This window comes from Oxyura jamaicensis, chromosome 20 (assembly GCF_011077185.1).
Source record: "Oxyura jamaicensis isolate SHBP4307 breed ruddy duck chromosome 20, BPBGC_Ojam_1.0, whole genome shotgun sequence".
Lineage (NCBI taxonomy): Eukaryota > Metazoa > Chordata > Aves > Anseriformes > Anatidae > Oxyura > Oxyura jamaicensis.
Window position 1 is genome coordinate 5,830,479 of NC_048912.1, and position 22,123 is coordinate 5,852,601.

At 46.5% G+C, this 22,123-nt stretch overlaps 1 protein-coding gene across 1 annotated transcript; it reads left to right on the plus strand.

The window, feature by feature from the left end:
- Nucleotides 1–14,177: 14,177 nt before the first annotated feature.
- SERINC3 (serine incorporator 3) lies at nt 14,178–21,979 on the plus strand. Its single transcript, XM_035343488.1, has 10 exons — nt 14,178–14,334; nt 14,448–14,609; nt 15,092–15,285; nt 16,297–16,376; nt 17,058–17,195; nt 18,046–18,215; nt 18,952–19,042; nt 19,418–19,595; nt 20,022–20,249; nt 21,033–21,979. Exons 1-10 carry the CDS (start codon nt 14,296–14,298, stop codon nt 21,169–21,171), a joined length of 1,419 nt encoding a protein of 472 aa, XP_035199379.1. The 5' UTR covers nt 14,178–14,295; the 3' UTR covers nt 21,172–21,979.
- Nucleotides 21,980–22,123: the final 144 nt, after the last annotated feature.

A 22,123-nucleotide genomic window follows, 5' to 3' on the forward strand; every position in this document is an offset into this window, starting at 1 on the left:
GCAGTTTTGCTGGGTGGAAGAGCCTCCCAGGGAAATAGCTCCGTGTCTTTTCGGAGTGCCTTTTGCACTGTGAGCTCCTGAGGGGTATCTGGTGAAATTCAAGTGTGCTTGGGCTCATCTGCCCTTGTGACAGCCTTATTTGGGGGGTGACATGCAGAGCTGCTGCCGGCATCTGGATGGAAGGGGGAAGGTCTTCATGGCGAGGCAGTGCTGCATGCCAAGCACCTGCCTCTGTGCCCACCCCGCTGTGGAGTGCAGCAGGGGGGCTCTTGGCAAACTCGGGCTGCTCCAGGAGGAGAGGAAGCCCTGCCCAGGAATGTCACCCTGGGTGGTGTCACTTCCCTGCATCCCATCCGCCTTGGAGGCGACTCTGGGTGACAGAAGTCACGCGCAGCTGATGGCAGTGCTGTTGTGCCTGTCCTCCTGTGGCGCAGCCCTGCTGGGCGGCTGTGGGTGCCTGACTGGAGCATCCTGCCCCAAGCCCAGCCTGGAACCAGGGCTCGTTAGTGATAATTAGTGACAATCGCTTTGCCAGCAGAGTGGAGGCAACGTCTTTCCCTGCTGTAAGGATGCTACTGCCTGCAGCCTTGTAAAGGGGAGACCTAGAGGGCATGACTTGACTGGAGGGCATTTGCTGGGAATGTGATCCAGTCCCTGCTGGAGCCACAGGAGGTTTAACTTCGGGCTGAGAGCCCAGTGAGCAGCGTGAGCTGGAGGTCTCTGCTTGCAGGCTGCCACCTTGCAGAGCACGAGGCCTGACAGTGGTGTTTGTGCCTCCCTGCTGCCCACCCTGGCGAGCAGCCGTCCCCTCCCAGCCACGAGCCCTGTGACTGCAAGCTGCTGGTGATGGCAGATACCCACGCCCTGCCATTGCATGCAGGAAGAGATAAAAATACCAACAAAAGCAGCTGGCAGTGCAGGAAACACCCTGACGACTCTAAGGAGGTGCTGAGGAAGGGGAAAGAACCTCAATAAAACATCCCCGCGCTCAGTGCAGCCACGCTGACCTCCTATAGCTCCACCTCTCGATTCTCCTCTATTTTATTTCAAAACCAGCTTCTGGAAGACAGTTTGATTTCCAGAGATATATCACTTGACTGAAACTAATCTCTCCCCAGTGCTTTTGGGTCATGCATTATTACTTACCAGCGGTGACGGCAAGGAGCTGGCTGCAGCATGCTGCCGGGCAAGAGGGCCCGGGAGGGCTCTGCCCCCGTGCCGAGGTGTCTGCGGCCTCGGGAAGCAGCTCGGCCGCCTTGGAAGAGCTGAAGGTTTCTATGTTAACTCCAGCTCATATTTGAAAGCGATCCAGGAGGCTGTAGTGCTTATGCCGACACTCAGGCCGCGGGGTCTGGAGGCTAGATCTTGCAGAGATACGAGTGCTGCCACACCAGCAGCCGGGCCTTGCCGTGACAGCGATGCGTGCAGTACATAGGAGCGGCAATAGCAAAACACTTCAGAGATCCAGGAGCACAGCAGGTGAGCTTTATAAATAAGATGTCTACTAACTATTTGACGTATTCAAACCTCCCAGTCCCGTGCCTGGTCCTGGGATCAAGGAGCACCCATCAGGAGAGCCCTCTCCTTCCTCCCCACACCGTGTGTCCTGACAGTGCCCTCCCTGTCCAGGACCATCCCTGCAAGGACTGGCCAAACGTTTTCCATCAAAACTCTTCTTAAGTAGAAAAATGTACTTTGGGCCTAAACAGTGTTTTCTATGGAGCAGAGATATATATATATATATATATTTTCCACAAGGAAAAACCAAGCCATGAGATGCCAAATAGTTTTCAGTTTGCCTGAAATCTTAACGCATTAGGTTAAAAATGCATTGCTTTCAATGTATTCATTCTTTCTATTTTTAAACGAAAGTTGTTATTTTTCTCTGGAAATCCACCCCAACTTCTGGCTACTTCTGAGGTTCACCATCTCTTGTCCTGTCGCATTGTGCAAGATGCCAGAGGGTTTGGCATCACAGACACCCCAGGACATTCATCCTCAGCTGTGGGCTGTGAATAAACGAATAACTGCATTTCCTCCTCTCACAACAGAGAGCAGACGTTATAGATGCCTGGCATGGCCCGCTCTGAATGGCAGCCTGTGCTGCAGCGTCAAGCAGACTCAGCCGAAGCCACAATCAGCCTTTTGTGGCTTTCTGTACTTTCCTCTGGCTTTTACTCCAGCTGACTAATCTGCTCCTCTTTGCTGAGGTTCTTGCTGCCTCTTGCAGCCAGCTGCTCTACGCTGTGCCACCCTGCGTGCCACAGGAATGGCATTGATGCTGTCACCACCCTGCACAACGGCAGGCTTGGTTTTGCTCTGTTACACTGGTGTTGATGGTGCAGTTGCTCTGCAGAGGATTGTGGTGATTTTTATTTTTATTTTTAAGCTGTTAGTAGCTTTTCACTGGCGAAAGCAACACGCCAAGGAAGGGATGGGACTGTGATGCTGTGCAGGTACCAACTCCTCTGCTCTGCGGTGAGGAGCAAGCAGCTGCCCCATGGGGTGACCACCTGCCTGGTGGCCAAAAGGAAGAGGGACAAGGAGCAGTCCTGTAGGGCACATCCCCAAATGAGGTGAGAGTATCCCAAAGGGCGCTAACATACAGAAATCAATCCCTGGAGCAGCGCTGCAGTGCTGCTTATGCTCTGCATGTTCCAGCATGAAAAAACATCAGCGCAGAGGACTGTCCAGGAGCTCCGAAGCCAAAGGAGCCATTCTATCATTGCAGGAGGATCTGACCTGCTTCTGACCTGAACATTTGGCAGCCTGAGCCCTCCGAAACTCGTGTTGCCACAGCCCTTTCTTGTATCATCAAACGTCCTCATGCAAGAGCAGCTTTCATGGCATTTCCCAGGCACTGAGCTGTCCATGTCACTTGATGTCATCAAGATCGCAAGGAAATGCGGAATGGCACAAATTAGACATGGAAAAAATGTGGTAAACTGATTTTTTCCAGACTTCCACCCCCCCAAAACAAATACTTTAAATAAACTTTGGATCAAAAAATGCAAAACATATTTCAACAGTATGCTGGGCTCCCTCAGGAAAATGCTTATGTCTTAAGCCCTCAAATGACATCTTGTACTCAGATTTGTGAGAAGAAGAGAAACCGGCAGGTAGAAGCAGCGTTAGCGACGAGCCACCCTTTTAACTGCCACAGGAAGGACAGGTTGCTTAGATTAAGTACGAGAGTGGGTGTCAGTATGCCTCAGTGAATTATTTGACATTCAGACCAATTTTGCTTTTACAGGAGTTGTTAACCCAGAAAGGTTCCTCAACAAGTGGAATTCAGAGAAGCGTTAACGAGGCTGAGCTCATTAGCAAAGCACCCCCAGGGGCTCAGAGCCCAGGCTGGCGCCAAGGAGTGTGGGGCCACGAGGGCTGGACTAGGGGGCTCAGCACGGGCTGGTGTGCCAGCAGGGCAGAGCGCACTCAAAAAACTGTTTGCTTTAAGCTGCAGCTATTTTTGGCTCCAGTAATCTGTGCAGAGATGATAAAGCTTTGCAATGCAAAGTGAGTGGCTGTGCTGTGCTCCTGGGCAATTTCACCCCAGGAACTCATCCCACCCCCTTCTCAGCCATGGAAGGATGTTATCTCCTTGGTCTGCTGAGCCAGACACCTCCAAGGGCTCGCCCTGGTTAGATTGCTGATTGGAACCTCATCCCAGGCTTGCTTATTTTTTTTCCTTTTCCCTAGGGAAGGCATTCCGTTTGGAAAGCAAGAACTTTTTTTAAATAGCCTCCAAAATTTATTTTGAGGCTTTTGTGGAAAGCAAATTTTGGCTGTGTACATCCAGTCATTCATTTCTACAAAATTCCTTCCAGCCAAAGGCCCTCACAGAATAAGTCACTTGATAGCCACCTCTCTGCAGCTGCAACAAATACAAGAAGGTCTCAAAGTCACATCTCCTGGCAAGCCAAGACCACGCAGTGACAGCACCGTCTCGTGCCATGTTTTACCTGTGAGGGTCCCACAGCCCATTACAAGCTCCCTTGCACACTATATAAGAAGCACTTTACCTGCTGTTGGTAGGAGAAAGCGTGGCAGCTGGTTAGCAGCACAAAGACTACAGAACAAGCATAAATCCTGCTTGTTAAGGGATTTGTTTGTCTAAAGGAATCCAGAAGCTTCTTCAGTATAAACCCACAAAGGTCATGCATCCAGCACATGCTTCACCAGAAAATCATCCCGCTGGCCAAAGCTTTCTTGTTTGTGACAGGGGGTGGATAGCAGCATCTATGTCAGCTCAGGGATATATTCAGAGAGAGGGAAATATGGAAGTATTAGTTAGATGGGTTCATTCTGCTTGTCCAGATTGTTCAGATATTCAGAAAGGGCTGAAAATGACTGTAAGGATGAGGAGGTACAACAGGGGATGTATGAGGTTCAGGTCTTACTGCGAGGGAAGCAGGCATTCCTCAAAGGCTTGCACACAGGTGTTCCTTCCTTTTGTCCCTCTGTTTCTGCTAGAGGAAGAAGAAGAGCTAGAGGAAGATAAGCAGCAGACTAGGCTGGCAATGGCAATTAGCCCTTTGGGAGAGCAAAGGGGTACACTAATAAATGAGAAAAAGTCATCTGTCAGCTCTGTATAATATGTGCCAGAGCCACCCAGGCAACCATTACAGTTTTTTGAAGCGTTTGGCAGCCAGAGAAGGATTCCTGCTGCAGATGTGCAGAAGCCCTGTAAATATTTTGATCATGGCTCGTGCTCCCAGCTCAACAGGCTTCCACGTGGTTTTGTTCCAGGGCTCTGCGCAGGGCGCTGCTGGCGCGTGGGGGGGATCAGACTCAGCTGGTTAATCCTCTGGTGAGGCAAAGGGCTTCGCCGGGTGTGCTCACCCCGTACCTAAGGTCAGGAGGGACTTCAGGCTGCCCTCCCGGCACAGTTCCCTGCTTTCTGTGCCTGGTGAAGGGGTACGTGTAACTAGTACTAGTGCTGAAGCAGCTCAGTAAAGCCGTCCCTGCGTCTGTGCCCTCAGGCCCGGCGGGTGCAGCTGCTCTGGAGACCTGGGCCTACGAGCGGGGAGGTGCAGCTAGCTTCCCCGTGACTTGCTCAGAAAGCAGCAGGAGTTCAGGGCGCTCTGTGGGAAGGGCTCCGTGTTCTGGTCAGGGAACAAACTATTCCGTTTGTGCTAACAGCACGCACAAAATAAAAGCAGGGTTTGTCTGGTGAGCTGGGAGCCTTCACCGAGGCTCTGCGTGCAGGCCCCTGCTCCCAGGCCTGGGCTGTGCTGTGCTGTACGCCTCGGGCCGAGGTGTGATGGACACCGCATGCTGACAAAAACTGGTTGTTGCTTCGTGACCGTGGGCAGGGCACGGTGATGGCTCCAGGGAGGCAGGTGGGATGCAGGGACCTGCCAGGATACACGGCCATCGGTTCTCAGTGCTGGCACCAGTGACCCTGGGGGTGTTGGACTGGGATCCACACTCCAGCCCTGCTGTAGCAGGAGATGTTCAGGCACAGTCCCAGCCTCAGAAAGCTTAACCCTTTAAATAGCCAAAACTGACTACAGCTTTTGGGTTAGAGAGTTTAATGTCTCCATACAGTTCCCTGCTGTCACTCGTGTGGGTTAAGTTATTTCTTTTCATAACAACTCTCAAGTAATCGTTTCCAACTTTGTAAAACTTGCCCTGATAAAGCATCAAGTCTCTTTAGTCAGATTATCCATCATAATCTAGCAATGGTGTTTAAATAGACATCAGCTTTCTCAAGCCATACATCAAACCTTATCTCCATGCAATCCTGAGTTAGATGTCTTGTGAGAAGGTCCTGCAGAAGGCCCTTCAGTAGAAGCCTGCCATCCAGGCTGTCCTGCCTGTGTCCAAAGGCATCAGTCACATTTGATTCCCAAGTCTGGTTTTCCTCCAGTGTTTCTCGCCCTTTAATACTGAGCGAGAAGTAAATGTTGGTCCCCATCCAAACTATCCCTGCTCAAAGCACGCTGCTGCCTGATAGCCCTTCCCTGCGTGCAGAGGTGCCTGCAGTGTTTGTGACCTGCCACGTATGCTGCTAGCTGTTGGTGTGACAGGCGTGCTGTTGTTTTCATATGGATAACATTTGGACCTCCTACAAAGGCTCCTTCAAGGGAGCAACCTCCACAACAAGCTGCGTGTCTGTAAAACGGGCACGCCTTGCGAGCTCCCCTTCTCAGGCTGGATGTGGTCGCTGGAAGGTGTCTGAGGCTCAGCACAGGGCTGTTGCACCTCGCTGGCGTGTGCCTTGGGAACAACAACCCAAATGGCCTCAGCTCTCCCCATTGCTATGGCAACCAGTGAGAGATTGCAGTGTTTGGGCAAGAGGTGTGTGCTTCCTAGGAGCTCTGTGAGCTTTCCTGCAGAAATCAGGGTTCAAACAGAGGAACCACGACGGAAAATCCTATTTCTTTTCACTACAATGCCTTGTTAGTTAGTTTTTAGCCAGGTCTCTAGGCATTGTAACATATTGTTCCTAATACAATTAAATCTCAGAGGTCTTAAAGGATGAGTTGAACAAGAATGGAGCCAGCTGGGCACCTAGAAGCATTCCTTTATGCCTCTTCATCACTATGGGAGGTTCATCCCGGCTCTCTCCTGCAGCTCTGCCAAACACGCTTCTCCTGTGCCGAATGCAGCAGGCCACCAGCTTTCTAGTATCTATACCAAGCTGGGAAGCAAGTCTGCGAGCTGTTGCATATCTGGTTAATCTGGTTAACAAGATATTGTGTGACACTGAAAAATAGAATTAATGGAATAACAGATCCCCTTCTGCATTTGCAGGAAGGAACGGAAAAAAAAAAAAAAAAGGCTTTGAATTGGCTTGTTTATTAGATAAATTTAAGATGCAAAATTAGAGAAGCCTCACAGACTTGATATGGAAAGCTTGGAGGGAGGAGTATGTGATCCTGCTTGCCCTGGAATGACTGCTCACTGCATGGTGACAGCCTGTCCTGAAGACCTGCCTACGCAGAGAATATGGTTCATCTGGGGCTGGAGAGGAAGTTTATAGCATGCTAACTAGTAACCACACTGCATGGAGAAACTTCATGCAAAGTAATTCCTAATCTGAAGCAAACCACTGCAGATCTTTACCCCAAGATGTGGGGTGGAGTGGTTTGTGTGCTATAAATTTCATCCTAATTTGCAACACACTGACTTTGTCATGTAAAGGGATCATTTTGGCAGGGCTCGTGGTATGCTTATCACTATTTATTCACCACTACTTCAGGCTGGGGCACCGCCGAGTCCAAACAAATGCACTATGACTCCTGGCTATGGAAACAGCCCAGCGAGAGCTGGGATCTGATGCTGGCATTGACTATCAGTGATGGCATCCAAACAAGCTAAGTTTGGGAAGCTGTTAGGAGTCATCTCATCATTCAGCATTTTCAGTTGGGTTCATTTAGTTCCAAGCTGGGTAATTACAGCCTCATTATTTTTCTTTTTACAATGAAGAAAAGACTGCAAGCCAGGCAGAATAATTCCTTCTGTTACCGTTGCCAAGATATGATAGCACTTCTACGCCATAAGGAATGTGTCATGGTGTCAGTTTTATTAACGGTAAATAATAGCTCTTCAGTTAAGCAATATCTTAGCTCTATCTGGTGCCTAAGCACAAAACGCTAACCAAATTTCAGTCTCTACAGATAACTGAGCAGAGATCACCGCTGCCCAGCACATTCCTTGCTGACCAGGATGCACCAGGTTCTGCTCGTTATTATCTTCACTGAAATTAATATCTGGCTACAAGCAGACTTACAAAATAGAACCACAAAAATTCATCTAAAGATAAGATACCGATGTACCCATGACAGCAAGTAGGGGCTGGGACTAAGGAGCAGTGGCTTCTTCCATCTGAAGGGAGAAAGAAAATACCCCTGAGAAGTGCATTGCTGACCTGTCAAAGCATTGGGTTTCACACGACTCCCTAAAAACATGGTAAAACATGGTAATATATAAATATAATTATACTAACACACATTTTAAAAACTGTAAGCAATTCTTTAGTTTAACAAAAAACCACCAAACTTCTGCCATTCTCTCTGAGGAACAGTACATTTGGAACTGAGCTAATATTTAGATTAGGGGAAAATTGCTCTGATTCTGAAATGCCAGAGGAGGTCAAGCTCAGCTAAGTGCCTTGCTTTTGTGTTCTTGGGAATATTTTACATTTTGCAATACTGCGACACCTACCCAAGGTGTTTTAAAATTTGTGTGATTTTTTAGCGAAGGTCCAGTGTGTTCCCAAGGGTGTTCCGCAGCAGAAAGCCAAGTTTGTAAGACGCCTCAATAAGCCAACACTCACCCCTCAATTCTTGCCCTGCCCTCCCTCCCAGCATTACGCTTGTGGCTGCTTCTGCACGGGGTGCACGTGGGCGCTGTGAATGCTGAGCCTTGTCAACTCTTGCCCAGTACTGCCTTTGGGAAATGGCTCGATTTAGCCTCACTCAAGCAGCAGCCCTATTGAAAACAGCGATGTGACTAGAGATGGGTATTGTATTATTAGACTCCCCTAGGGTATTTTTTTTTAAGTCATCTAGGATGGGAAAAACGTTTATATAAAGAAGAATGTCATGACTCACTTTCCAAAGCCATGGAGATGCAGAGCAGCCAGAAAACAGTTAACAGCACAGCCACCCCCCAGTAGTATTTCAGAGTTTCTAAATACAGAGTTCCTTTTCGATTTGGATGCCCATTTCTGTTATCTTAAAAGTATTTCTGGAACTCACAGCCTCACTCTTGGCCAGCTTTAAACAAACAAACAGGGAGAAATATTTGTGTAGATAATGTGGTGAAGAGTGTTTGGTTAACGAGTCTAAGTTGAAGGGTTTCATTTTTATATTTCATTTCTTTAAAGCTTGTGAACACAAGAAAAAAGAAGTTTTGGATATTAAATCACACAGCCATTCCAGCTATCGGCTTGGAATAACAATCATTCAACTTAGCAAATATCAAACGTGGGAAGGGATTTATCTGACGCATCTATATGATCATGTGAACTCCTTCCCCAAGGAGAAACAGTCTCTGTTGGAGACACAAGAGGAAGGAACTGTTTTCCCTTCTTAAAAAAAATACAACAACATAAGCCACTGTAACATGCTAAATGCTTCCTGGCTCAAGTGCAAAAATGTAACCTCTAAAATGTCAGCTGGTACACCGGGGGGATTTACATGATGTAAAAGATTTATGAGAAAATAAATAAATATCTCACCAGCTTCAGAATATCTTCTTGGAAAGCAGAAGCGCTGGAATGGGGAACAGTGGAAAAAGAGGAAAAAAAATAAAAACAGCTAAAAGAAATGGCCATGGTTGGTATGATTCTATATTGCTTTTTATTGTGAGAAAAGATTGGTCAAGCACTCAACTGATTTTAAGCTGGCAATGCTTGTGTAGCTAAGTCAGTTCAGACCTAGCTGGGGTGGGCTCTGGTTAAGTTTTAGGCTGCTGCCTGCTGCCGGCTCCCAGTCCCGCTGTGCAGCCGCTCGCACCAGCGAGGCTGCGGCTCCGAGTAACGGCGAGCCTGGGGAGCAGCTGCTCGGGATCTGCATTGCCCTCTCTGAAAGATGAACTGCCTCGCCACTGCAGGATATTCTCCTTTTCTCACTTGACGTATTGACTCACATAGTCCTGTGGCTCATCTGAAGCTGCACAGCTCGTCGCTGCTAGAGGCAGGATCAAATCCAGAAATTCCTGACTTTTCCTTCCACTGGCATTTCGGTGTGCGTTGTGCCGCAGTGACTGCTGACCCAACGGGGCTGGCCAGCTGGGTGTCTGTGCAGGCTTTGTGGGGGAGGTGAGGTCACAGAGAGAAGGGGAAAAAGGTCCTGGCTTAATTAAAAACGTGTATCAGAAGAGGAAAATCATGAAAGCAAAAAATTCATCAACATTTTTTAAGTGTACTTGTGCGTTGCTCGAGTAGGAGATCAATTTGCTTTGTGACTACTCAGTGTTGAAGTGGCTACTTGAAAGCAGGACCTCTGATGTCCTGCACAGCCCAGGTGCTCTAGCAGCAAAACCAAGCCCAGCTCAGCTCTGCTGACGAGCAGGGGCTGACACCCGGCTCTGCACTAACGCAGTCTTGCAGGGACAGATCAAGGTGCCAAGCTCCAGCAGCTCTTCTGGCCGCAAGGCTCCTCCTGGAACAGCTGCTAGCAGCAGTGTCAGAGCAGGGCTAAGGCTGCTTCAGCAGCCCTGGAAGAGCTGTGATGGCCTTTCTGTGCAAGACCCCACTCCCTTTGGGGAGCGCCCTGTGCTGCTTGCAGGGATATCGTGTTCACCTATTACAAAAGGACACCTTTCACTCCCTCCTCCTTTTTACCAGCCATCTGTTGCTAGTCCCTTTCATGGTTCATTCACAGCTGTCACTGCAGATCTTTTGTACAAAATATTCCCTCCAGCATATTTTTTCCCTTTTTTTTTTTTAAATTATTATTATTATTATTATTGGTAATTATTATTATTTTAAGCTTTTGTTGTTGTTGTTATTTAAATATGTTTAAGTCTCACTAATGCTTCCATAAGTAACGAGATTAAATAGTTTAGTAATATCATTGGGTAAAGATGAATGTTTCTCCATCTGTTTTACCAATAACCAAAACTAAAGCAGTTTCCAGACCAAAGCATGTGATTTGAAGTGAACCAAAGTCAGTGAAAACATCTCCAGTGACATATAAGGACTTGGAGCAGAATGAACAAAGATGTCCTATAAAATAAATTTCTGGCCAAACAAAACTGGAAAGACATAAAGATTACAATTTCTCTATCGTAACAGGAGTGACTCATGCAGTGGCATAGTCACTTAGGGTGAAAAAGAAAACAGTTACTCAATCTCTTAGGGATTTAGACACAGAAGAATATATTATGCAAGTTTTAGCAGCGTTACTAATGGCCTTGAAGCGCACAACGTTACTATGACTCTCACTCAGCTCAGCAGATCACAAATAAGATGACTCATGTGTCCATGACATGATAGGAAAATAGTCTAAGAAGAGCAGAGGCAGGTGTTAATGCAGTCACAATGCACGCAGTCAAGGGAAGATGAAAATTATAAAATCGTGAGCAAAGGACTGAGAAGAAAAGAAGCTTGCATATTTAAAACCGTGAGTGTGGACTAGGCTGGTTTTCACTGGTCTCCAACTGCAGGGACCTGCGAGCCTAAAGCCAGCCTGTAAGCCACAAAAAACCACACTGCTGGCACTGGTCCTCGTGCTTCGTGGGGAATCACAGCAAATGATACCTGTCAGCCCTGACGCGTTAGTGGGGAATGCATACCTGTACCCATGGCATGTGATAAGAATATGCCCCACCAAAAGTCATCCGGGAGCTCCATAAACTTAATGATATTTGTACCTGGGAGGACTTTCTACCCTGCTGGAACATCATGACTTTGTAGAAGCTATTAACTCTATCCCATGTAAAGGCAAACTCAACCCACTAGTGGTTTCAGCCTTAGCAGGGTTTTGCCCATTATCTCATTGCTAACTTCCTCAGAGACGGTGCGCTTCGGTGGCTACCTTGAAAGCATGGTTTAAGATCAGGATTGTGGAATATAGCTCAACCCAAAGCCTGAACTTTACAGCTGTAAAAACAGTTCTCCCGAAGAAAACTCTGTAACTATGCTCTGGAGATCCAAACGAAGCACAGTTAAAAATACTGCTTTAAGCTAAACACAGGAGCCCAGTAATTCGGGGAGTTTTACAAGAAAGCTGACACCAATACTTCAGACTTCTGAAGTTTATGCAGGCAGGAGCACAAGAAGATGTTTAGACCTGTAGACAGGTCCTGTATACAGAAACACTGATTTTTTTTTCTTTATTTTTATTTTATTTTATTTTATTTTTACAGTTGATTTAACCCAGCCATTCTAATTTGCATTTCTGTCAGTTAAACACCTGCCTGAAAGATTCTGGTCAGTCAAAGGATTTTTGATTATAACCTGGATCTGTTACCTACAAAAATACAGCCTATGCAGAGCAGGGACCCTTCAATACTCCAGGGAACATCAGGAAAGTTCTGCATTTTCGATATCATGAAAGGGAGACCCTTGAGATTAACAAGAATAGCACTAACGCACAAGCTTGAGTGACATTTTTTTATTAGCTCAGTTGCAAAAAGAACTGCAGAGAACTACTTTCCAATGACTGTATCTGGCACATTTCTTTTAAATACCACCTAATTTCAAAGTAAAAAAAAATCTAGGCACTTCAAATAACTAATATATAGGTATTTATGGGACATAACATAGATATGTAAGGGACACATCATTTTATTCTGCTTTCAGAACTGATTAATATACCAGAGCAAGGTATTTTTGCCCAACTAGGATAACCTCCTGCCGTATCCTGTCTTGTTCCCACAGCTGACATTAACCAGGCTGGCTTTATCCTTATCTCCTGTTAAATGTGTGTGCTTTGAGATGATGTTATGCAGAATCAGAGGGGCTTTATGTTAGAAGGAAATCTCTTGTTACATGGACAGTGGAAGGCAAAACCCTTATATCCGTACACTTCGTCTTTCTTTCACATAACTGAGTGGAGGATCTCACAGTACTTAACAAAACTATTTAGGCTCGTAAGTTTCCTGTGAAGAAAATGTTATTAGACTGAGGATTTAGCTAAGCTTCGTACCTTTTAGTAATATAATTATGAAGTGATTTATCCAAGATTACTGGGGAAGGAACACAGAATTTTGGACTCTGACTTCTGCATACATTCATAAGCACAAACAGTGAAGTAGCAGGGATGTGACAAAAGCCTACAGATCCAGCTGGTGCTCCCAAAAGAGTAAGAAAAATACATTAATAATAAGGTAAAGGTTCACGTATTATCTGAGGGAAGTACAGTTTGAATGATTTATGGTGCGATCTCTTTCTGAAAGAAGCCTCCATGTCTTCATGAATGAGGCTGATTGCAAGAGGGATGATTCTGTTAACATAATGTTCATATACTCTGAGTGTTAAAGCTGCTGTGGAAAATAAGCGTCTGTTTTACTGGATGCTTTTTGTCATTTCTTGGCAATTTTAGAAGGCAGTAAAGCTGTCATCCTGATTATTTGTCACTGTGATGGACGTAGGTTTTTTTTTTTTTTTTTTTTTTTTTTTTTTTTTTTGAGAGGGATTGTGTGAAGGAAAGACGGGTCTGACGCAGCAGGAAGTGATGCTGGAACTACCATAGCCAAAATATATCCTCTAACGCTAGCTGGTCAGTTCCAACCGTGACCTCTGATATTTTGCAACACTGGCACCGGTTAAATAGCTTCAGAGGGCTTGTCTAAACTTCTGTGTAAACCTTTGTCACCTTCCTGCTGTTGGTTACGTCCTCACGGCCAGTTCCCAGCCCTTAAATTTCCTCTCAGACCTCAGCCACGGAGCGCAGTCACTGCGCCGCCGAACTCCTCCAAGCTGCGGCTCGCGCAGCACGCTGGTCATGAGAAGCCGGAGAGGCCCTCGTGCTCTGGGCAGCAGCAGAACCGTCATTATCCTGCCAGGCTTCCTTTCCCTCTTTAAAGTGTTAAAGGCTGGACGTGGTGCTTAAGGAGACATGGGTTATCGGGTGACATTGGTGGCAGGGGGTGTTTGGACCAGATGATCTTGGAGCTCTTTTCCAACTTTAGCAATTCAATGAAAGGCGTACGGCTCTAGATTTTACAGCTGTGCTGTAAACAGGGACTGGGTGTCTGTGAGCTGATGCGCAAGGCTCCGCGTGACAAACTGCCTCCGAGAGGCTCGGGGGCTTCCCCCCCAGTCCCGTTACAGCCGCAGCCCGCTGACGGCTCGGCTCAGCCCCACCGAGCAGGCGGGAGGAGCGGACAGCAGCGAGACGGCAGGTTCACGGCACGATCATTCCCTTGGGGCTGGGAACGGGAGCGCCCCGCAGAGCTCCCCTGGGCTGCCCCTCAGGGAGCCGGCCGCCATTCTGCCTGGCACCAGGCCCCGCCATGGCGCCTGCTGCCGTGGCAACCGCGGGGCGCCCGCAGCGCTCCTTGTGGCTTCAGGGAGAGGCCAGTATGGATTGGCTACGAGTCCTGCCGATCAGAGGACTGATGCAGATTATCCCCGCTCATTGGTTAAGATGCTAGTGGAACCACCCACTCCCTTCTCTTCATCCAATCAACGCCCCCCTCCTCACAACCACCCCACTTGTCAAAGGACAAACGGGAGGGAGGGCTCTCCTTCCTCCCGCCGCGCTTTCCCCCCCTCCTATTGGCCGGCGGTATGGCGGGGACGACCAATGAGCGGCGGCGACGCTGGAGGGCGGCAGCCGGGCGGTGAGGGCGGAAGCAGGAAGCGGCCGGCGGGGGCTCGGCGGCGGCGGCGCGATGGGGGCGGTGCTGGGGCTGTGCTCGCTCGGCAGCTGGGTGAGGGCCGCGGGGGGGGGGGACTCGGGGGTCGTGGGGAAGAAGCGGAGCCCGGGTTCCCCCCGGGGGTCCCCCCGGGAGCTGCGGTCTGACGGGCTGTGCTTGTCCTGCAGGTCCCGTGCCTGTGCGGCGGCGCCTCCTGCCTGCTGTGCCGCTGCTGCCCCAGCGGCAACAACTCCACCGTCACCCGCCTCATCTATGCCTTCCTCCTCCTCCTCAGCACCGCTGTCGCCTGCATCATGCTGGCGCCGGGCATGGAGGAGCAGCTGAAAAAGGTACGGAGCGGGGAATTTAGCGACTGGCCGCGCAGCCGGGGCGTGTGCCAGGGGTTCTTGGTTATTTGTACTGGGATCGGAGCACAACGGAGCCACAAATGTGATCCCTGAGGTGATTCCTGAGCTGGCAGTGCCCCTGAGTTAAGAGCCTGCGGGTGCCAAGTGGCTCCTGCCTTAAATAGGCGATTCATTAAATGTGCATTTTTCAGAACGTCTCATCTCTGAAACGACCAGACCTGGAGATGGCCGGTCACTGCCAGCACTGTCTGCAGCTGTGGTATCTCAGTCTTACTGAATGCTGTTAGTGATGGCTTGGGAAGCAACAGATGACAACGAGGTCTGTGCGGGCTGGCAGAGCCAAAGGTCTTTTGTTAACAGATGTCCTAGAAGAGAGCTGACTGAGAAGCGTAGCTGTTAGAGTGCTTAAAGACTGTAACTGCAAACACAGAAGTAAATTAACAACTAAATGTGTCTCTGCTTAGGTGCCAGGATTTTGTGACGAGGGGCTTCACACTCTGATACCGCATCTGAACGGCTTTGTCAGCTGCGATGTGTTTGTTGGCTACAGAGCTGTCTATCGAATCAGCTTTGCCATGGCGGTGTTTTTCTTTGTCTTATCGCTGATGATGATAGCAGTGAAAACAAGTAACGATCCAAGGGCAGCAGTGCACAACGGGTATGTTTGTAAGCCGCCTGTCTGGTCTTCTAACTCGCTTCCTTTCTTTCTTCTCTCAGGTTTACTCTGCTGAACGCAGTGGAAAATTGCTAAAGTATACGTAGATAGCCTGGAGTTTCTTGTGAACAGAGTAAAGAGCAATGCATTGGTCTCCTAAAAGGCTTCCTGTTTGTGTAACGTGTCAATGCACTGATAATGGGAAGCCAGACGTCGCTGCTAATGCAGAAGGGAGGTGATGACTCCTCCGCGTGTCAGCAGAGATGTTAGATGCCAGTTGGTTTATGTCCCCTTCCCTGTCCTCTGTGGCATTCCTTGGCTCATTCACGGGGGGCTAGGCTGACTGTAATGCAGCAGAAACTGGGCTCTGATTTTCAATGTACTGATGTCACTGAGTTGGTTTGGGCTAGATGAATGAATGATCAGAGCAGGACCAACATGGAGCAGGTGTTTGTGACCTTTCTGATTTTTTTTTTACCATCTCTAAGGATTGCTGTGGCATCTCTGCACAGCCCATGTTTGTGTAGCTTTATTTTTACTTCTATTTTTGTAATATCCGACTGTAATTCATCTTCTTACAACTTGTCTGTTGCCATTTGCCTTTTCACTGTGTAACTGCAATTCTGCACACTGTCAAAAGCCTTCGCATTCCTTTAGGCAGCTGAGCCCAGCTATTAGGTCTCCCTCTTCCCTTCTCTGAGCTGGACAGCGCAGCTAGCATCCCTCCCTGCGAGGACCTGCTGCAGAATCATGCTCTGTTTGGAGCAGGAGCTCCTCTTACAGCAAACCTTTAGCCAGTGGGCCCCCAGCCTGTCCTGTTGCATGGGGTTTTCCAATCCCAGGTGCAACACTCTGCATTTGCCCTTCTCCCCCATGTAGTGAATATCTTTGTTTAATCCCACTGGACACAACTTTTTGGTTTCTTAGACGTTTGTGTGCAGCAAGCTGTTTGTACCTTGTCTAAAAGTTGAACACTGTATGCGGAGTAAGACTGTCAACTTTCTTCTTTTAAAGGTATTGGTTCTTCAAAATAGCTGCCATTGTGGGTATCATGGTCGGAGCGTTTTACATTCCTGAAGGGCCTTTCACAAGAGGTACAGTTAATGCGTAGTGACAAAATCTGTACTGCGTTAATTGTTAATTAAACTCAAACCTTTTCACAGGCTTGCTGGGCTATAGTTGTGATAGTGGAAGTTACCTTGTAGAAGACGTGGATTCTGTCCTTCTTCAGAATCTTTTGGTTTGCCCAGTGTTTCAGTGAGCAGCTGAAGCAATCTCTTCTCAAGCACACAGGCGCTGTCTGTTACTGGTCCAGAGCTCTGACATGTAACCGCTGGGATGAGCCTCCTGACGCTATTTTGATGAGAGCCCTCAGAATGCTGTCTGTAATGAGTGCAAAGTGCTACCCCAGAGCCTTTGAAAAAAATCGCTGCGAGGTACCTCTACTGTCTGGCCACATCACAGGAACTCATGGCCCTGTGGCGCTTACGGACACGGAGATATCTTGACTTGGATCTTGAATTCATTCTGAAAACACCTTGGGCTACACATCTCCATGCTCAGCTTGGCTAGAGTAGGCCATGCCTGTAAAGTAGCAGCGATTCCTCATGCGATTCTGCAGGATGGAGGCCAAAGCAAATAACACTTTAAAATGCTGCTTCAGATTTATTTTTATTATTTGTCTGCAGTATAATTAGAAATAGGTGTTTTTCTCTTTCCTGGGTTAACATGCAAATGATGAAAGTTAAGCTTGTTTTTCTTACTCTCTTTTCTAGCCTGGTTTGTTGTTGGTATTTTTGGAGCCTTCTGCTTCATTCTTATCCAGCTGGTGCTTCTCGTGGACTTCGCTCACTCCTGGAATGAGAACTGGGTTGAGAGAATGGAGGAGGGAAACTCTAAATGTTGGTATGCAGGTAGGAATCTTAAGCCGTGAGAGATTTATTTTGGCTAGCCAGTGCTCTGCAGAATATCATGTACTAGTTTGCAAACATATCCTAGAATTATACACTACAGTCTCCCTGAGTCACTACTGTAAGCATTTGAAGCTAATAACTGCGGTGTTGCCTTTTTCTCATTAAATAAAATGTAAAATACTCCAGGCTTGTGACTAGCAGGTCTGACAGTAGTAATAAACAATACTTAACTTGTCTGGTTTGCAGCGTGAGTGCAGGACCAGCAGCCTGGATCTTTTCAGTTCTGATTTTGCCTTGTCGCCTCCCCTACTGATGTTCTCAGGAAGTCTGCTATGTTGGTGATGGTGGCTGCTCTCCAACACAGTGCCACGGTGCACGCCGCTGACCTGACCGCCGAAATTAGAGTGCCAACAGATGTGGCTCTTTGTTAGAGCTGTGAATGCCGCAACAGCGTTTTGTAGCTTCTTATAAAGAACGTAGAATGGGAATGAGAACAGGTGGCCTTTAGCATAGAAGGAGAAATTCAGGGCTTGTAAACAGTAGATTAAAGTGTGCAAAAAGTGCTCTTTGACACTGTGGCTTGACAACCCAGTAAAAGCAATTGCACTGCAGCTGGAAGGCAGGTCCTATGCCCCTGATGGCAGCTTTCTTCTGAGCTGTGCTGCTTAGTGAGCTGAAGCAGACATTTGGCCATACCTAATGAAAATACATTCTGCTCGTCTAGCTTTCTGAACCAGATTTAGAAGGAAGGAAGGGGGACTGTTTATTTACAGCAGTAGCTAGCCACTGAATTACATTAGATGTACTGTTAAACTATGGCTTTATTCTAACAGTTATTTTTCCCCTCCAGCTCTGCTGTCCTGTACAAGCTTGTTCTACGGCTTGTCACTGGTTTTTGTTGTGCTTTTCTATGTTTTCTACACAAAGCCTGAGGACTGCGCTGAAAACAAGTTCTTCATAAGCATTAATATGATCCTGTGCATTGCTGTATCCATCGTTTCTATCCTTCCCAAAGTTCAGGTACTTGTTTTTCTTTGCTGTTTCCTTCTGACATACAAAGCAGGGATGTAAGAAGGATGTCACTGGTTCAGCCAGATATAAGAATCTCTAAGTTTGTCTATTGTGCCTGTGCTAGCTAGGGATATTTGAGAAATACGTAAGGTTTAAAAACAACAACAACAACAAAATAATAATAATAATAATAAAAACACAACAGAAAAAACCTTGACCTGAACCTGATGCACTATATAGTGATGTATTTCCCAAAGATAGTTTTTTTTTTTTTTTTTTTTTTTTGGCTCATGTTGCTGTGGACATTGTTTCCGGGGTGGAGGTGGGGTCATTGCTGGTTTGGCTTTGGGGATCCAAAAAATTATGGATTCAAAACTGGGGGTACGAGTGTTTAATATCAGTAGAAAGCTTGCGTGTTACTTGATTCTGAACTGGTATTGCTCAAATAAATCATATGCTTGGTTCCTGTGTACAAAACTGTTAAGCAATTTGGGATTAACTTGGCTAGAACTTGTACCTGAGTCTTGAGCACAGAAGAACTGGGTTTGGTTTCCGTATTCCTTCCATGTTTATTGCTGCATACATTGTATTGCTCTAAGGAGTTTCTTCCTGTCTTTTGAACGGAACAAATCCAAATGCATTTCTAAAAACTTTAGTTTTAAATGCCAACAGTTGTTACGGCCATAGGGTTTCATCCAGCTGTAGGTAAAAGCCCCCCTTTTAATCTCGTCTTGTCTTTGAACAGGAACATCAGCCTCACTCTGGCCTCCTCCAGTCCTCTATTATTACTCTGTACACCATGTACCTCACGTGGTCAGCCATGTCTAATGAGCCTGGTAAGTAACAGGTTGTCCTGAGTGATAGAATGTGGTGTGACGCTACTGGTGTGACACAGTTATTACAGATCACCGTGTGGGCATTGCTGATCTTCTGTCCAGATGAAATCTAGTCAGAAAGTAAAGCTAAGTTTAGTGAAACCATCAAACTGCCTCTTTCAAGAATAAACTGGGGTATTTGTTCAGGGCATTCTGATTTTATTATTTAAATACACCCGTGCCTAATTAACAAGAAGGAAAAATATTCCATGCTGTTACTGCCTCTGGGGAATCGAAGATATTAAAGGGAATGATAAATTGCAAGTTTGTCATCTTTTCTTAGCTACTTGCTGTCAAAGCTCATCTCGTCTGAATCTGCCTCAAAATCCTTTTCAGAGCGAAACTGTAACCCAAGTTTGCTGAACATCATTACCCAGATAGCTACACCCACAATTTTTCCAGCCAACACCACGGTCATACCTGCTACTCCGGCTCCACCCAAGTCCCTGCAGTGGTGGGATGCCCAGAGTATTGTTGGATTGGTTATATTTGTCCTCTGCCTCCTTTATTCCAGGTAGGATCTGTGCTGCTACCCAATGATAATTGAGGTTTTCTTGCCTTTTTCATTTGACTCTGGCTCCAGTGAAAAATGTATCGGCATTTGCTCATGTCTAACTGTGGTCCCAGGCCCAAACCAAATACACCTAATAAAACTTTATTCTGTTTTGTGCAAAAATACAGGCTTTATTAGCCCAATTCTGATCACAAAATGGCACACTGTGGTATAAGACCTGGACTAGGACCGCTGTTTGATTTGGTTAATGAAAGCTCAGATTGAAACAGCTCTCTCCAAGGAGCATCCTCGATGTTTCCAGATGGATTAGAAAATGCAACTGGCTAGTCCCAGACATCCATTCTCATCTGTTGCTTGTTTTATTAGCAAACATAGCTACCTGAAAAGGGAGTTCCTAACCATGTTGTTCTTTGGGTTACCCTGCAGCATTCGCTCTTCAAGTAACAGCCAAGTGAACAAGCTGATGCTGTCTGGGAGTGACAGTGCCATTCTGGAGGAGACGGGGGGAGCAGGCAGCGGGGCTGCCGAGGAAGGAGAAGTGCGCCGTGTCGTGGACAATGAGAAGGATGGTGTTCAGTACAGCTATACCTTCTTCCACTTCATGCTCTTTCTTGCTTCTCTTTATATCATGATGACGCTCACCAACTGGTACAGGTAAGAGCAAGGCAGAAAATGATAGGTTGCAAGTGCTAGCCAGGTATTTCTAGGGGAACAGGAGATTCCTGCTCTGGCTACTCCTGCCAAGCTGTTTGTGCTGTCCCTATGCCAGCTGCATTACAGCTGTGGCTTCTCAATTTTGTGTTGCTGAATTAAAGACATGACCGAGGAAAAAGAAAAAGGCAAAAAAAGGCTGCACTCCTAGTGGACTGTTTCAGCTGCAAGGGCAGAATGTGTGCTTACCAGGCTTCCTATGTAAGCAGCAGGAAGGATACATACAAATTTAGCTTAAGGTGGCCTCCTGGGAAGTTTGTCAGAGGCCTGCCTAATGTCTTCCCCCTGGGAAAGCTATGCCAGGGATGTGCCACTTAAACAGAGATGTTTTCCTAGATCTGCTGGGAGATGGACATATCCTTAGCTTCTGCAGCTTGTAATAGCTTTCCCCAGGACTGCAATACTGTGTAAATTAGCAAGTATGTTTACAGAGCGGCAACTATCAGGAGTCTGATATTACGTAGCTCACTGGGAGATTTTCTTTAGGCGTAGCACATCAGTGTAGGCAAGCAGGGTTGTTTTGAAAACGGGGAGCTGAGAGGAACAGGCCTACTAAGGAGCCCTGGGAAACTGCTCATTTTAGTTTTCTCACCGTGGTCCCAGAAGGGCTCTGGTACTAGAGTGCCCCAATTATGTTCTGAATTTCAGATTTGATTTGAGAGGTAGCAAGTAATTAATAGTTGAAGGAGTCCTATATAGCTAATAATTGACTTCTTTGCTTTTCAGCCCTGATGCAGATTTTAAAACAATGACAAGTAAGTGGCCAGCTGTGTGGGTGAAGATAACCTCCAGCTGGCTGTGTCTCCTTCTCTACCTTTGGACCCTAGTGGCTCCTCTTGTCCTTACCAGTAGGGACTTCAGTTAAATACCTGCATTTGTCTGAGCTTACAAAAGTGGGGAATTTTTTGCTTAAAGCCAAAATGTTATGTATTGCTTTAGTTATTAAGGCAAATACTGTCTCTTCTTATGTTAATATTAACATGCAGATGGATGGACAGTTACATATTGCACAATGCTTGACGCAGGATCAAAATTATCATTTATGTTTCTATCTTAACCTTAACTCATGGTTAACTCTTTTTACGGCATTTTAAAAATTCACTACAGCTGTGCTGTCAAAGCACAAAAAGTATCTGTTCAGTCCAATAGCCCCAACCTTAATATTGAACAGAAACATTTAGCTAAATATGAAGTAATATATTTTAAAGAACAAGTTATGTTCAGCATAATGCACTAATGCTAACACTTCAGTTCCTGGAAGTGTAAGCCATCCTGCTTCATTTCTACATTCTGCTGCCAAGGTTTTGTTTAAAGCAGAAGTTTGTGATACTTATCTGTTTTGTGGCAAAAAAATGTTACTCCTCACCAAAACAACAGAACTTTGAGGTTGAAAAGCTGTTAACTAATTCATTTTAAGAACAAGTTTTCTCTTCCTAAGAGGCAACTTCTATGATAATCTTTCTTAGTATGTTTGCCAAATATTGAGTAGTAAGTGTATGACTAGCTTAAACAACTTCATGATTATGATGGAAAATAGAGCTAAGTAATTCTCACTTGTCTAGTATGCTTATAAAAGTGTACATGAATGATTATTATTGGCACTAAGGCATTTGCACTGTAAACTCATTTTAATAAAAACAGACTAGCTACTGAAACTTTCCCAGCTCTGTTGAGAAGTGTTGAGGACTGGGGCAGTTATTCTCTAATGCAAAATATTGCATCTAAAGGTTACAATGCTAATTAGCTGCTACAGTCACCACTTAGCTGTGATTGGATGTCTTCTCATGCAGCAAACAGTAAGTCATGATGGATTTTGA

Bases quoted from the DNA above. Each gene is read 5' to 3' on its own strand.
- SERINC3 (XM_035343488.1), top strand. From the start codon at position 14,296: ATGGGGGCGGTGCTGGGGCTGTGCTCGCTCGGCAGCTGG. The intron at 14,610-15,091 runs GTACGGAGCGGG...GTCTCTGCTTAG, and splicing joins TGGAGGAGCAGCTGAAAAAG to GTGCCAGGATTTTGTGACGA. The intron at 15,286-16,296 runs GTATGTTTGTAA...CTTCTTTTAAAG, and splicing joins AGGGCAGCAGTGCACAACGG to GTATTGGTTCTTCAAAATAG.